The sequence below is a fragment of the Salarias fasciatus genome, chromosome 5, assembly GCF_902148845.1.
Source record: "Salarias fasciatus chromosome 5, fSalaFa1.1, whole genome shotgun sequence".
Taxonomy (NCBI): Eukaryota; Metazoa; Chordata; class Actinopteri; order Blenniiformes; family Blenniidae; genus Salarias; species Salarias fasciatus.
In genome coordinates, this window is record NC_043749.1 from 21,245,642 (window position 1) to 21,260,990 (window position 15,349).

Sequence of the window (15,349 nt, forward strand, 5' to 3'; positions counted from 1 at the left end):
ACCAAACACACAATGGCAGAAGCATGTCCAGTTCTGTAGCTTGGAGTTAAAGAGATTAAACAGTAAGAGTTGATTGACAGAGACACAGTTTTGATAATCAATTTAAATTCTTCTATTCTCAAAAGTGAGGATTTGAGGCTTTTCTCTTTCATGTATGATTAACTGATTGTATTTTCACCATTTGGGCTGTTAATCAGATTAAAGAAAAACACTGTTGGGGCATTTTGTCTTGATTTTCTTTTTTTTTTTTTTACTGTTTAATTAACAGAAGTACACAGATTACTTCTGAAAGTCATCTGCAGATTCGAACTTCATCAAACTTTATATGTTAATGGCTTCTCTAACAACTTTAGCATTTATCTAAGTGGAGCCGCATGACTGACTTCACAAAATGTGTTCCATTGTCCTCATAACTAGAAACACATTATGAAAGGGCCTCTATGCAGCTCTACTAAAGTCGACAAAACGTTTTGTTTGATATATCTTGTTAATCACGTATCAGAGCTTTTTTGGCTGGCCCATGTGTCGTGTTTACTGCCACTGTAGAGGCATAAATATTGTTCATGCATGAAATACTTTTTCTCCTGCTGGCACTCATTAAGCCGGCGCGAGCGCAATCGACAGCTATGTGTGAGAGGCGTGAACTGGGGCATAGTTAGCTCATGTTTGGCTTTGTATTTTTGGCACCGCAGCTGGTACTGGAGTTGCCTGGAGGTCCTCATGTGACTATGTGGAAAATAACCAAAAGAGAACAGAGTGGAGTTGCTCCTTTACCAGCTAGTCATGCTGGTTAGTTTTACCAATGGAGTGTGAACCTTTCAGACAACAGAACATCACAATGACTTCACTGTATGTTTGAAATTAAATATTTTTACTACAATTTGCCCATTCTATTAGCATGTCAAAAACCAAAAAATGAGTATACTATTTAGAAATGGACAAATGTCCCTAAAATGGTGTTAAATGTATTCTTGCGACCATTAGATATTCTACATTTTGACTATTAAATCACCTTATTGGTAAAAACGCTTGCTTCCGAGCCACCACCTGATGCATATTTAGAGTTTGAAAATATAACTTCAGTATGCAGTATGCTGGAGCATTCAACTGTACTTGAACGCGTCGTATATATGGTGCACTTTGGTTCTGAAGGTATCCATTTATCTTCTCTGCACCTTTATTCAGTTCAGGGTCAATGGCTTCTGAAGCCGATCCGAGTTAACAACGGGTGAAGGCGGGGCGCTTTCTCGACAGGTTGCCTGTCCATCAAAGGAAAAACCGAGAGAAAACAGACAATACACACTTCCCACAAACACACTCACGCACTATGAGTGTCAAGTCACGAATTAACCCACTCATGCATATTTATTATTATTTTCAGCAAACCCATGCATGCACAGGGACAACATGCAACCTCTGCATAGAGGGATTTTTTTCAGGTTTATTCAACACTGTGCAGAAAGAGAAGGCCTGAGTAGTCACATTTGGTTCTAGTGTCATTTGGCAAGCTGTGATATGCCCATCTTTTAGCTATCATGTACATTTAAAATCAACACTTTAAACATCACAGTGGTAGATCATCAAATGAACAAATCTGGCAAATTTCAGTACGCTGATTCATACACTCATGCGCTATGAAAGGCCTCTCTTTGTATCCAAAATTGTTTGAACACCAAAAAGTAAATTTGTCCTTTTTTGCCAACATGTGCTGAACATGAAAGTCTCAATAGCTGAGCACAGTCAAGTTAATATCTCAAGGACATGCAGCTTATTAGTTCACATCACTTGAAAAAAATGAGCTGAAACCTCAAATCCTGTTTGAGAATGTGATTTTTACAAATGTAACCCAAATTAGTGTAGTAAGTGCATTTGCTCTGGGCTATTTTCAAACATAGATTTAGTGAGTAATATAATGCTGCAGAGCACCGTGAGTCAAACGAGTTAAAATAAACTACAAAGCGAATGCTCATTGTCATAAAGGAGGATGTCAGCTGGTGGAACAGCGAGGCACAATTCCGTGTTTTTATTAGCTTTTGGACTACAACTGAGATCTGCAGCAACGGGTCATAAAATTCAGTTTATTGAGTTGTTAATTCGTTTCATTCCTGGATGTGGTCTTCCTTGACATTGATGATTTTGCTAAAAAGGTATTACCAAGTTTATCCCTAATTATGTGACAAATCTGTAAAGAGACTTTAAACAAATAGAAAATCCTATCACAGGCTTAAACACAAAGACACGTCAGATTTGTTTAATAAGTAAATCCTGCTTTGGAATTATTTTGTTTACTTTCATGAGATTAAAGATTTAGAGACTGACCTGCGATACCCAGAAAAGTTTTGCAGCTAATTATGTTTATTAGCACGTTAAAATGAATATCAAGGACACAGTTAATGTTCAGTGTGTGAAGAGGCCCTTTAGGCAATTTCTGATGCTAAAAGCCATTCAAACCAAAATTCACTGGAGCGCTGTTCAACAAGAGCCACTACAGCTGCATAATGTCGTGTTACTTTCAGTTAATACAAAAGACCTGAAGAAACAGGCAGGTGCTTCAGTTTTGGCTGAAGTAGTCATGGATGGAGATTTACATCAATTTGTTCTCCACACAGAGTTAAAGTCTAAAGGCTGAGGGAGAAGATGTGGCGTTACATGATTACTGCACCTTTGTTGAGCTGCATAATGTGCCACCATAATCGCCGTGATATACTTAACCTAACCAGTTATGCTAATTAGATTGGTAATTGAGAAGATCATTGTGTTCATTTCTGGTAGCAGGTTCGGCGTCTTTGTAACGTTTGTGGTCGCGAGACACAAAAAGCAGCTATGCTTGATGTGTCTCTGCAGTCTGAATTTCGTCGAGGAAGGTAAATCTTGTCGATGCAACACGGAGTGTTTGAGAGCACAAACCATTTAACCCAGCCAAAGCATTTAAGGTGCATTCCACCCATTTTACACACCATGATCAGTTTATTTGTCATGCAGCATGACTACGCCTGTCAAAACAGTTGTCTAAATTGGGACTGAGATGAGATATTTGAGCTCAGATTACTCGGTTACGCAGTCATGCTGGAGGGAGCTTTGAGAAATAAACCTGCTGTCACAGTGAAGTCATCTTGGCTTGAGCCTGGAGCTTTCAGATTTTTAAAGCTACAACCGAAAAGAGTGCAGTTTTAAAAGGCGAGCATTAGAAGACCAGGAGGATCGAACTGAAAGATGGTATCGGGTTGCACAATGGAAAGTGTAACTGGAGCATGTTTGGCTGTTCTTTTCACAGACGTCTCTCAGAAATCCCTAGACTTCCTGCTCCAGTGTATGCTGTATTACAATCGCTACTAAAGGTCCAAGGTGACACACAGTGCAGAATGTGATAATAGGACTGAACTCCTGGATTTTTTTCATTCATCTGGCATCAGATTGTTACTGAGAAAATAGGTCAACTTTTTCACACTGGTTTTAGAGATGCATTTCTTTCTCACCATCATTAAAGATTTGCTTTAATTTTTTTTTCCCTCCCTACATGCATGATGCAACATATTTCATTTGAGCAGCAAGAAAGTCACATTCATATGTTAACCATAATATTTAATTAAGCTGATTATGATCATTTCATGTGAGCAGCACAAACAGCCATCAGCTGGTAAAACAAAAAGTAATTTAAAACTAGCAATCATCATCAAGAGAAGGCAGAGATGCCAGTGGATCAACAACAAGCATCTCTAAGACAGTACTGTTGTGTTTAAGTAGAAAAAAAATGCAGCGGTATTAGAAAAGATCTGGTTTCATCTCCTGAGCTTCAGCGGCTCACTGTAAACAACCAGACAATCCCAGCATGCCAGCACTAATAAGAGACGGATTAAAGCCTCTCGTGCTTGATGACCGACTGCCCTTACCTTCTTCAGACGTCCACTCCTGGTGCCCAGAAAGACCACACTGTGCCCGTTGTAGACGTAGGAGGTGACAGAGGTCAGCCTGTCCCTGCTCTCGGTGAACACTGTCCGACCCGACACCAGCTGGGAGCCCCCCAGGGGTTGGTTTATATCCAGGCCGCAGAAGTGATCATCGATGGGAACAGGCTGCATGGAGAGAAGGGAGGGAGTGTGGAGGGGGATATAAAAAGCATTAAAAAATAATTATGGCCGAGCGGGGGGGGGGGGGGGGGGGGGGGGGGTTTACATTTAAAAAATGAGGGATGAACCAAAAAGAAGAAAGTGAAAGTAAGAGGGAGTGAATATGACAGATGTGAGCAGGGGGAGGTAGAGGTAATGAGAAGGGGTGAGGAAAGCACTAAGCAGAGGCCAGAAACTGACTGAGATCACTCTAGACACGTGCGAGTATAAGACGGGAACTCAGACTGACTTCTGCTAAGCCTAACATGCATTAAGTGCACAATTTTCAGGGTAAATAGTTGCTTCAAAAGGATTTCGGTTGTGTGTTCCTCCACAAGCCTCCGAGAGGAGAAGATTTTGGGGAGCAGACTAATTGCTGATGGCAAACATGAGAAACCTTGTGTATTTTGCGCCTGTTTCTGTGATTTGTTTTCGATTGCTTGATCTGACATCACACAAACACACAGCACAAGAGATGTCAGGTTTTGATTAAGCATCAAAGAGAGCTTCATGTTTAGCAGTCCTATTCCATCTCCTAACATGCACCTCAAACCTTTGCTAATTGGCTGTCATTTAGGATACAAATCTACCTTTTTAGGGCAGCTAATTCTTTAATTCATATTCCCTATTTCTTATACACATATTATTCCTCGCCGTGCTTTTTTTCCCATCAAGCAATGTGCTTGAGCTTCACTGAATGTGATCACTGGAGTGATCTCAAGTAAACAAACTTCATATCTCATCTCACTCAATACTTCTTTTTTTTTGCACAAGATTTCCAGTCTTGTAAATTACAAAAGCACATGCCATTTTGCTTTATTTTTTGTTTAGTTTTTATTCAGTATTAACCTTCTTTAAAAAAAATTTAACACGTTAATATCAAATTACAGTTTATTATATTTGTTCGTACGCCTTAACTGGCCGCATGCAAATTTTTAAAATTAATTTACCGGCAGAGTTACAAATAATGCTTCAATAAGGATTATTATTAATTTCTTGTCTACATGAAAGCAGTTGAGGAACTGCGCAGCTGCTGTGCCCCGATCAACAGTGCTGCTAGCTTTACCATTACCCACGGCATTTTCAAAAGCTGTCTTACCAAATCACTAAACTCCTGTTTACATAAGGAAGCTAATCCTGAGCTAACTCAGTCCTCCTGGCAGCAACATGGAAGCTGTTAGTCTGTGTCAACATTAGCTTATCCCCACATAACCTTTCTGTTCACTGTCTGTAGCTGTTCTTGTTGTTTAGTTCATGAATCTACTTCTCATGGAACCACTGACATGCAATTAGAGCATCATCCTCGTACTGACTTGACTTCGACTGAGCTCAATGAAGGTCATCCATCAATAAGCCGACCCATATAGTACTGGCAGCTTAGCTAGCGTACCAAACCAACACAAAGCAGCTGGTAACTTTTTATTGTCATAGCATTAGATATGATCATTAAAAAATGGAAATCAGCCCATTAACTTTGAGAAACTCATTGATGTATAATGCATATAATTATTTTCAGCTATGAAAACTTCCAATCACAATAACTATTGCATATTCAGCGTAGCTTCACATGAAGCAAATTAACATGGCTGACTAGAAGTCACCATGCATTAAACAACATTTGTTATAATCATTATACTGAGTGCAAGAAACTGTTTTGGACAGTCAAAATTATCACAAATAAGCATACATTTTTACATTATCTGGTTTAATCATAAACTTGGATTTTGTTGCAGAATTAAGAGATTTCATATTTAAATGTAACTGAAGGAAGCCAGAGAAGCAAATAGAAACCTTTACAGTAAATTTCATGATATACACTTAACATTTTGTCAAAACAAATTATTCATCACTCATTTTGAGGAGGGATGAGCTAGGAGCTTAAAATTTAAAAATTTCCTCCTCACAATTTCAAAAAATTCTTGTCACTGAATGGAGAAAAGAAAACATGCTTGAGAAAATTCAAGGTTTTCACTACAATGATGATAAACAACGGCTGTGCGATTCTCTTAGGGCTGAATGTTGGCCTGTCACTCGGTTGTTTCACCACTTCCATTCAGACTGAAATATGCCATTAACTGTTGTAAGAATTGCCATGACATGGTCATGGTCTCCTGTTAGTTTAATAAATAATGACTTTTTTTCACTTGTATGAAAGTACTTTCTGTTTTTCTCAGGGCTGGTTCACACAATTTGATGCAGATATGGAAGAAGACACTTTCTAATTGTTTTATTTTTCAGATGGCTTTTTTTTTTTTGTTTTACACCACTTAATGATTTGAGCTTTTATTAATCTGCTGAAGTCTCCTTACTTGAGTTTGATTTGCTGAAATGTCTCGGCTAACTCTAGAAGGCTTGTAAGTTCCTAAGTGCACCCTAAAGCCTGGTGCATGAGGTTGACTTCTGTAGAATCAAGAGGATTATCAAAGATGTTTGGATAAGTTGCAGTTTATATTTATAACTTATATTTGGAGCATCTCTTTTCTGGTGGTATCAATAGAAAACTCTTGGTTTTACGCATAAGACTGACATGAAAAATATACTAAAATATATTTTATTTCAGTTCTGTATCTAAAAAAATGAATGCTAATCATCATAAATGTATTATTTTATGGTAGTGAGGTGCCTATGAGCTACCTCAGAGTTTTCACGTTCACATCTTCCTTGTAAAATTGCTGGAAATTGGTGATCTTGACACTTTCCACATTTCACTAAAACTGCAGAATTTTGCAGTTTCTATCTTTTGACACTTGTATTGCAGACATCTCTAAAATCTCAGTACAGGTGGACCACTTAGGATGTCATACAGGCATGAAAAAAAGGACAAGCGTGTCTTTCATTTGGCTGCTATTTCTCTGATGAGTAATTATTCTTCAAACCAAAAAAAAAAAAAAAAATCTCCTGACATCTTAACGGCCACACCAGATCATATTTCATGTTGGTTAAAAAACCTTTTGTTAAACTGCGCAGTGAGAGTTAATTACTGAATTATAATGTGTCTCTTTTCTCCTTCAGTAGTTTTTATGAATAACATTGCATATTATTTGTTTGATGGCATAGCGGTATCAGAGTACATGTTGGGAGCACCAGAGCGATTTATGCGATGAATATCATTGCTTTCATGGTCACTTTCAACTTGTTTCCGTAAAAGCCGCTCATTATGCAGAATTATAACGCTCACAAAGGCACCGACTTGGACATTTACAAGAAAGCCCTTTTCTCAAGATCAAGAACAGGTCTCGGAGGGTTCAAATACCGCTGACAGCAACAAGAGCAAAAGGAAGGCAAAGAGGAGAGCGAGGGAGAGAAAGAGGAGGAGAAGAAGGCGGGAGTTGGTGCCCAAATGCCTGAATGAAATCAAAGCTCCATACAAAACTCCTCTGATTAGCATTGTGGAATTAATCTCCTCCAGCTCTTCTGCTCTCACGGGATCCTAAAACCTGAATGGCGTCTTCAGCAACAACACGGGCTGTCTGCCTATCAGCTGTTTAGGCTTCAGTAGTGGGATAATCAAAAGGCCAACCTTCAGTACATCTGCCCTGTAGACCCCGGTAGGTTACCACACTCTGAAAAGTAAGGCAACTGATTGCCTCAAACTTTTTTAATTGAATTTTTAAGTAGCGCATACTTAATCCTCAAAATAGTTTGAGTTAATCAAAAAATCTGAGTTTAAGTAGAATTGTTTGTCAAATTAACACTACCTAATTTAACTTCAAGGACAGAGTGATAATATCTGTGCTCAATATTACCCTAATACCATATAAGGCCTACATATGTTTGTGTTATGAAGTGCAAACCATGCACACAGCAGTGTTGTTCACTTACCGCTTTGGTGCATTGAACATCCTTTCCCAGCAGCCAGTGCAGCTCCAGGTTTCCTTCCCCCTGATAGCAGGACTGCAGTCGCTCTTTAATGCGCGTGTTGATGTCTTGGATGGTGAAGACGCAGAGAGCAGAGTGATCCGGAGGGTCGTGGTACTGCTTCTGTCCTTTGGAGAACAAGGCAAAGAGCACGTCCTCCTGAGCGCTGATGTTCAGCGACTTCGCCAGAACCCTGCCGGCCTTGGACAGGTACGCGGCCTGCAGCAGACGGTACTCCTCGCCTCTGTGTACGCACCCCACAGGTAGCGACACGTACGAGTGGAACTTCTTGTCACCTTTGCAAAGGCGGATGATGCGAGATGTGTAGAACAGGTCACCGGGGGAGCCTCCCGCCGGCATCCCGTTCTCCGGAGTTTCTGGCTGGACGGTCATGAAGTAGACAAAGCTGCCGCTGGCAAAGCCGTAGATGTAGTAAATGTCAAAGTGTGGTACAAGAGCCAGAGTGTCTGAAGGGATTTTAATAAGAGATGAAACAAAGTCAGTGTGAAGCTCATAGTCCAGCATGGAGGAGGATTCTGGGTCACGAGGCAGCTTTCGGCTTGAGATAGTTGGAAAGTAGTCCTGTTTGCCGCCGACAGCAGTGCCGATATACAGAGTGGCATCCTGACCTTGAGAGGGCACGACGACTCCAAACATAGTCCCCGTCTGGTTGTCACTGGACAAATAGTGCTCTTTCTTATGCGTGGGCTCTACAAGAATAAACAAATCATCCAGCCTCATCAGCTTACAGACACCCTGGTAGAGGCTGCCACAGGCCAGCAGCCGGTTTTGAGAGTAGTCGATGAGCAAAAGTTTGTTGACATTGTCAGTGGAGGCCAAAGGCTCTGAACAGGGCTGGACAATCAGTGGCGGATAGCACGCTTTGTTGTCATACTCTGGCCCAGTATCATGGGACACCAGGAGGGTGAGATTAGATGACAACTTGTAGATTCGGTTGACGGCTCCGATGTAAAGGGCCCCGGTGGATTGATGCACCGTCAAGTGGTTCAATGACCACTCCCTTCTCTCTGATTGGAAGGTGTTCAGACTTTGTCCGAGAGTCGTCTTTTGATTCACGGAGATTAGAGTCAATAGCCACAGCGCCAGGGGCGATGACATGATCTTTAGAGGACTGTGACCTTTAGTGAGGCCGCAGTAAGTCCATCCTTTATCTGAGCACGTTCCCATCCCCACAGGGCTCCAAAAAATACCCGGCTCAGGCAGACGTGATTGCGAGTAACCAGGGATCGCGATTGCGCTAAGAAATATGCCGATGTGTGGTCTTGTCCGTCTCAAGTGATCTTCACATCATTCTGTAAAACAAAAGAGAAGCATTTGCTTTTAAAATCAAACTGATCATTGATGCTTTAGAGTGTGTAAAAAAAAAAAACACACACACACACTTTTAGGATATCATCAAAACATTTCATCTAAAAGCCTCAAACTGCTCTTTCTTGTTTTGTTTTTTTTATTATTCTATCACTGCTTAGTCAGACACAAGACATCAAAGAAACATGTAATCATTTGTTCAGACTGTCTCCCCATATTTACTAGTCTGAGAGATAGTCCAATATTCTTCCCATCAACAGGGGGGCTCATTATAGTCGCCCCTCTGTAAGAAAGAACTAACTGCAGCCTATTACTTGAACAAAGCAGTGACACAGTGTAGCCGTGCACTCCCTCTATCTGGGTGGCTAATTAAATGATCCAAATGTATTAATTATGCATCCATATTTTGGGCTCCCTGTTTTCCTTTTTCCCCCTCCGCCTTGTTCGTTTAAATGGTTGAATCCAGGAGGAATTAATCACTCTCCACTGTGGCCGACATTCCTAAATTAATCAGGCTTTTTCCAGGGATGGCAGGGAGTCATTAGAGATTCAGAGCCTGGCAGCATCCACTCTCACACTTCCCTGTTTAATTTCATTAGCATATTTTATGGAGATGTTTTCAGGGGACAAACAATGTCCATCAAATGCATGATGGAGTGAGGGATGGATGAGATAGAAGCAGGGATGTTAGATGAATTTTACCCCTTTTTTTTCCTTGTCATAACTACCATATAAAGTATGTTTTAGTCTGCGGCAAGGTGTTTGTCATGCAGATCAGCCTAAATAGGCTCATTTGTAATGAAAACAGGTTCAGAGCTCAAAATACAGACAGATGTTTAGTGAAGGCAATGCCCGCATTGTAGATAAAGTGACTTCACTTATACCGTTACTTCATTGAAGTCCATTAATGGAGTAATAAAACTGTCTGTATAGGAGGTCGCACCATAAATTAAGAAGCCCACATCACCCTAAATCCTGCCTGTGCGCCGCCAGGAGCTTCTCCCGTCTGTATCGCAAAGATTATTTCTATCTTCTCTGTGTTGTCTCCTTCGCCAGTCTAAAAGCACCTTCACACCCCTTCACTGACACTTTTTTAAAAGAAAAATCATCCTCCTGTGAAACGCTGCAACATTTCCTCTGAAGATATCCTGCCAAATGCTAGAGGGCTTCAGCTCAAAGGCAACTGTCTTTTTTTGGCTGGAGCTAATGTAAACAGAGTGTTTTCTCAGTCAGACTTCCTGGTATAAGTAAAGGTTAAATGAAGACAGCCATGTCAGATCCTAATGCGGGGGTCATGATGCGGTGGGTGCTCTCCATTGGCTGCCTAACAGGACGTCCGGCTGAGTTGAGCCGGGGCCAGGGATGGGGCGGATGGATTGATACTGAGCCTGGCTGGGTCAACTCCAGCTCCACTCCAGCATCTCCTGTCCATCTGTCCCCGCCACACTCGCACAGGGGGAGAAGTCACCCGAGTGTCTCGACCTACTCTGCTCAATTTGGCAGGCTCAGTGTGAGCAAGTCGACCGGTAATTGGCCACCGAAGAGTAATATCTGTCACACAGCGCAACACGGCTTTTAATTCTGAATCTCTGTTTTACGTTTTGTGTTTCTGGGAAGTTTGCATTAAAAAAACTGATTTAAATCAAGCAAGCTTCTCCCTATTTTTAGTGTCTCTGCTTTTCATGTTCAATCTCAAAAGCATCCTGTACTTTCCTTAAGCTTGTTCTTTTTTTTTTTTTCTGACTGGACACAAAATCAGTTTGCTTTTATTAGCGCTCAGGAAGCTGAAATTTGGCAGAGCAGTCTGGCTCCAATATTTACATCTTCTTTATTTTAGGCGAGATGTTGTCCTGCAAATTCTCTCAGAAAATCCCTCAAGTCAGCTGCTTTGCAAGCTGACGACTCCCTGGTTGTGTTTCCGTGTTCATTTGCACTTTGATGTGAAACCTGATAAAATTAGTGTTCAAGCATTTTGAGATCTTGCGGGGAAAGCAGTGACATTTCGATGTTTTGATAGTGAGTAAAATAAAGTAAAAACTCTTTGCAAGATTTATGTGTTCAGTTTTTTAGTTTAAAAAAACAGAACTGATGAGTCTATGGAAACCTTTGCTCCCTGGAGCACAGCTCTCTTCTGATTTTTGATGTGGCATTTTAGATAATGGAATATCATGAAAGCACTAAAGAGCTGTTTGAAAGTGGGTAAATAAGGTCAGAGAAAACTGACTACATCTTTTATATATATTCTTGCACTTTTATACATAAAAGAAGCTAAAAGGGGTTTATGCTTTTATTGTGTCGTTCATTTTTCTTGTTGAAATTGCTCAAAAAGTTTATGAACTAACACCTTTGGCGTGACTTGCGGTGTAATCTTGCAAGCAACTCCAGTGCTGCCATTACCCCAATAATGGAGTGTTGTTTAAGTCCAACAGCAAAAAGCGAATCAGATGATAGTTGCAAAGCCTGACTGGAGTCTGGAGTGGACACCAGCAGTGCCACCCGGAGGTTAATTTATTGTGAAAGTCTCCAGTCAATTCCTCCGAGGAGTTACAAAACAAGAGAGAAAAACAAGAGTAGAAATTAGGAAGTACCGGCCGCAAACGAAGCCGGGCAGGCATGCAGGCAAGCAGCAGCCTCATCGTTTCATCCATTTCTGTTCTGCCGACTTTGGTCACGTCTAAGGCGTGCAGTCATGCTGCTCAGTGTTTACCCTGGATTATAGAGACAGCTCTTCGCCCTGCGCAGTCCTCCCTGCTGAATTCTCCGCCTCGCCACTCAGACACGCTCCAGCCCAGACGTGACTCATTCACACTCACACACAGGAACATGGTTTGCTGAAGCCTCTGGGGACACAAGCTCTCAGCGGGCACCAATCGTAGCGCAGAAGAGGGCGAAGCCAGCCTCTCGCGCTCCACAAACACGACCCTTTGACCTGGATCAAGATCAGTGAAACCAAATCCATTGTTTGAGTTCAGATTTTATTGGGGTGAGATGCTGTCATATAGTGTCTGTAGCACCCTATTAAGCATGATTCATAAGGCAGACGGGACGGTTAAGTTTTGATTTTTTTGTGTGTGTGTGTGTATTGGCTGATCCATCTGTCTGACAATCTGATAATTGCTCAAATGTGAATTTTGCCACTGGAATACAGTTTGGTAAACTGTTTTGCTAATAAATTGTAGTCAAGATTCCTGCTTTGTCATCACATTTTCCTAATGGACTAAAATGTAGTTATATTGCTGTAAAAAACATTGCCTTCGAGCTTGAAGTGTGCACTGAAGTAGCACAAGTAATGATGGAATAAAAATTTTTCTCACCTAGAGGATAGCCAGATTTAGCTCCGAAAGCATGCTGTTCTATCTTATCTTGTTTATGTTTTGGATTATAGATTTGCGAGAGATTGGGAGCTCTGTCGACAGACTGTGCCATGATCTTTCTAAAGGTCAGAAAATACATCTTTGTTCTCACACTTAGTCAACAATAGGAGTCATTGTCACTCGCATCAGAGGTGATAAAAACATTTTTTGTCACTGTTGTTTTTTGTGGCCTAGTTTCATAAGGCTACACAAAGGCAATAACAGGACAAGACCACGGGGGCGGAAAAGTGTCTGAACTACAATAGTCACAACAGCTTCTGTCCTCATGATTACAAGCCGGCTGTGCAGAAGCATGCCAGGTTTTGTTTTTTTTTCTTGTAGCTGTGGGTTTGTGGAGGCAAGTTTTGAACAGTTCTTGAAGATCCTTTTGGAAATGTTTATGGTGAAAAAAAAAGAGCAACGCACTTCAGAACAATGTTTGCGCTTACAGTACGTGAACCCACATGAGATACTTTTGTCTTCGGGGCTTTCGACAGCGCATAGGCGGGTCAATGGGGGAAGGGCTGGCGTTGTTCACATTACACATGAATGGACTGGGAGGACGCCAGTCGCAACAGAACTTGACTTCCAAATGAATAAATGAAGGCAATTAGTAGATCTGTTTACAATGTTGTGAAGACAGAAGTAGGTCAAACGTGGCAGAGACAGGAGGGAGGAGGGAGCCGGCGAGCCAGAGCCAGGGGCTGCCACTGGTACCTACAGTGATGAGTCGGGGAATTAGGACATGAAAATGCCGTCTTTATTAACGATGACTTTTAAATGAATGTCATATTGAATCACATGGGACCAGTGGGGTTTATTAGAAAAAGCTATGTTTTGTGATCAGCCCATCGTGTTTTATCTGTGGCGGCGTTGTGAAGGGGCACCCCAGGGCACTGGGCTCCGCCTCCGAAAGCCCCTCCCCAGAAACACAGAGTCAGGCCTCAGAAGGCATAGTGTGTAGCGCGTAATGCTCACACTGCAGATACCCACAGGAGATTTCCACTTTGATGCCGCAGAGTGAAATTTTGTGACAGTTGGCCTGTGGTTAATTCTCATCATTATGTTCTACAATGTAAATTCAAATAGCGGCGCTTCCCTCAGACAATTCTCTCAGTCAAGGGGGAGAAAATGTTCCAACCAGTATTTAGATTAATGGTAATAACACTTTGTGATTCAAGTATTCTCTGGAAACCAGCGCAAATTGCTTTGAATTCATTTAGTTTTGTTGGCAGCTCTCCTAACATGTCTGCCTGTCGCAGCATTACTTTATATTAACAAAAATAAACCACAATTGCCTTTTCTCCACGCCTGTTGTTTAGTTTATTGGTCAGCACGGATATTGTGGGCTTTAGGGCTCTCTCGTCAGCCACTAATCTTGACGGTAGAGTAGTGGAGGGTGTCTGTGGGGAACAGTAAAACGGCACTATGTCATCGCAACACGCTCGCCTCCTAATAACTGCAGGATGCTGCAAGGAAGCCGGGCCGAGGTAAATGTGACATAAGGGACCCATTCCCACACATCACCACAACACAGTCAGCATCCTACTCTGCAACGCATGCCATTATCTCAGAACGTATGCATTATACATGCAGATACAGTACTATCTCTAAAATTGCTGTTAAGAGCCGGGACCAGATGAAGGGCACTGCCGCCACAGTCAGATTTAACCATGCATGCCTTTCTCCTCCCTTCCCTCTTCTCTTGCTTGCTCCTCTTCCATAAATCTCATTGTCGGTCTTTCCTGGTTAATGTTGACCTCAAGCCGGCTCATCCCAACTGCCGAAGCCCTTGTGTTGCATATATGATGAGCGTAGAGGGGAAAGTCAAAGTGACCTCCAGCATTGTGATGAAAACCAATGCAGTTTGAGTGCAATAGAGGGTCTTCTATAATTCAGCGATTGCAGAAAAAGACAGAGTGAGCTGCGTTTCCTTACTCTCGGTGCGTGCGTGTGCATGTGTGTGTGTGTGTGTGTGTGCGTGCGTGCGTGCGGTGATGTGCTGCACCAGCACCCCACATTCTTAGAGTCGCTTAAGTGCAAGAAGAACAAGGGTCTGAGCAGGGTTTGGAGTGATTTGTGGACAGTGCAACTGAAGGAATACAGAATGAGGATGTTGAAATATGACCCCTATTCTCCAATCCTGGGACAAATGCATAACAGCTGGGTGTGGGGTTTTTGTTTTTTGTGCACTGTAAGAGCACTATCTTTTAGCTATTTTCATTTGGCTCAATAACAACCAGCATGATATTCCATATATCATGCCAGCGATTTTTATTGTTCGCTGCCATCTCCTCAGAGTCTCTCACTCTCTTTTGTCTGAGCTGACATTGCTTTTTTTTTTTTATGTAGAGCAAGGCCATATTCCTGCTCAGAGTGATTCACTTACAGATGTGTAGGACTACATTGCTTTCGCATGCATAAATCATGGTGATCTGACAAGGAAAATACATTATATTTGGCAGAAACTAGACCTGAGTGCACGTATGAATGAGAAAAAAAAAAATCAAACAGTGATGCAGAGCATCAGCGTGAAGCTGTGAAGCACATATGTCCACAATTCCCACACCACTGCACACAGAAATCAAAGAACTAATTCCGAAGAAGCCTGTATGTTTCCTCGCCTTCCTCCCTCTTTGCCCATATGGCTTCGTGGGGTGGAGGATGCCAAGGTTGGAGGTAGCTGGCACGAATAATTATGAT

The 15,349-nt window shown here is 41.8% G+C and overlaps 1 protein-coding gene across 3 annotated transcripts in view; it reads right to left on the minus strand.

Moving 5' to 3' along the window:
* Positions 1-15,349, minus strand: part of LOC115389176 (plexin-A2-like) — an 80,636-nt gene that overhangs the window by 59,248 nt on the left and 6,039 nt on the right. For 2 of the 3 annotated variants that reach the window (XM_030092632.1, XM_030092633.1), the window contains exons 2-3: positions 7,929-9,277; positions 3,891-4,073 (exon numbers count right to left, since the gene is read on the minus strand). In XM_030092632.1, coding sequence (XP_029948492.1) covers positions 3,891-4,073; positions 7,929-9,152 — 1,407 coding nt within the window. In that variant the 5' untranslated portion in view covers positions 9,153-9,277. Of the gene's footprint in view, positions 1-3,890; positions 4,074-7,928; positions 9,278-15,349 lie in introns of those variants that run through there. The other variant, XM_030092631.1, reaches the window with a different exon arrangement.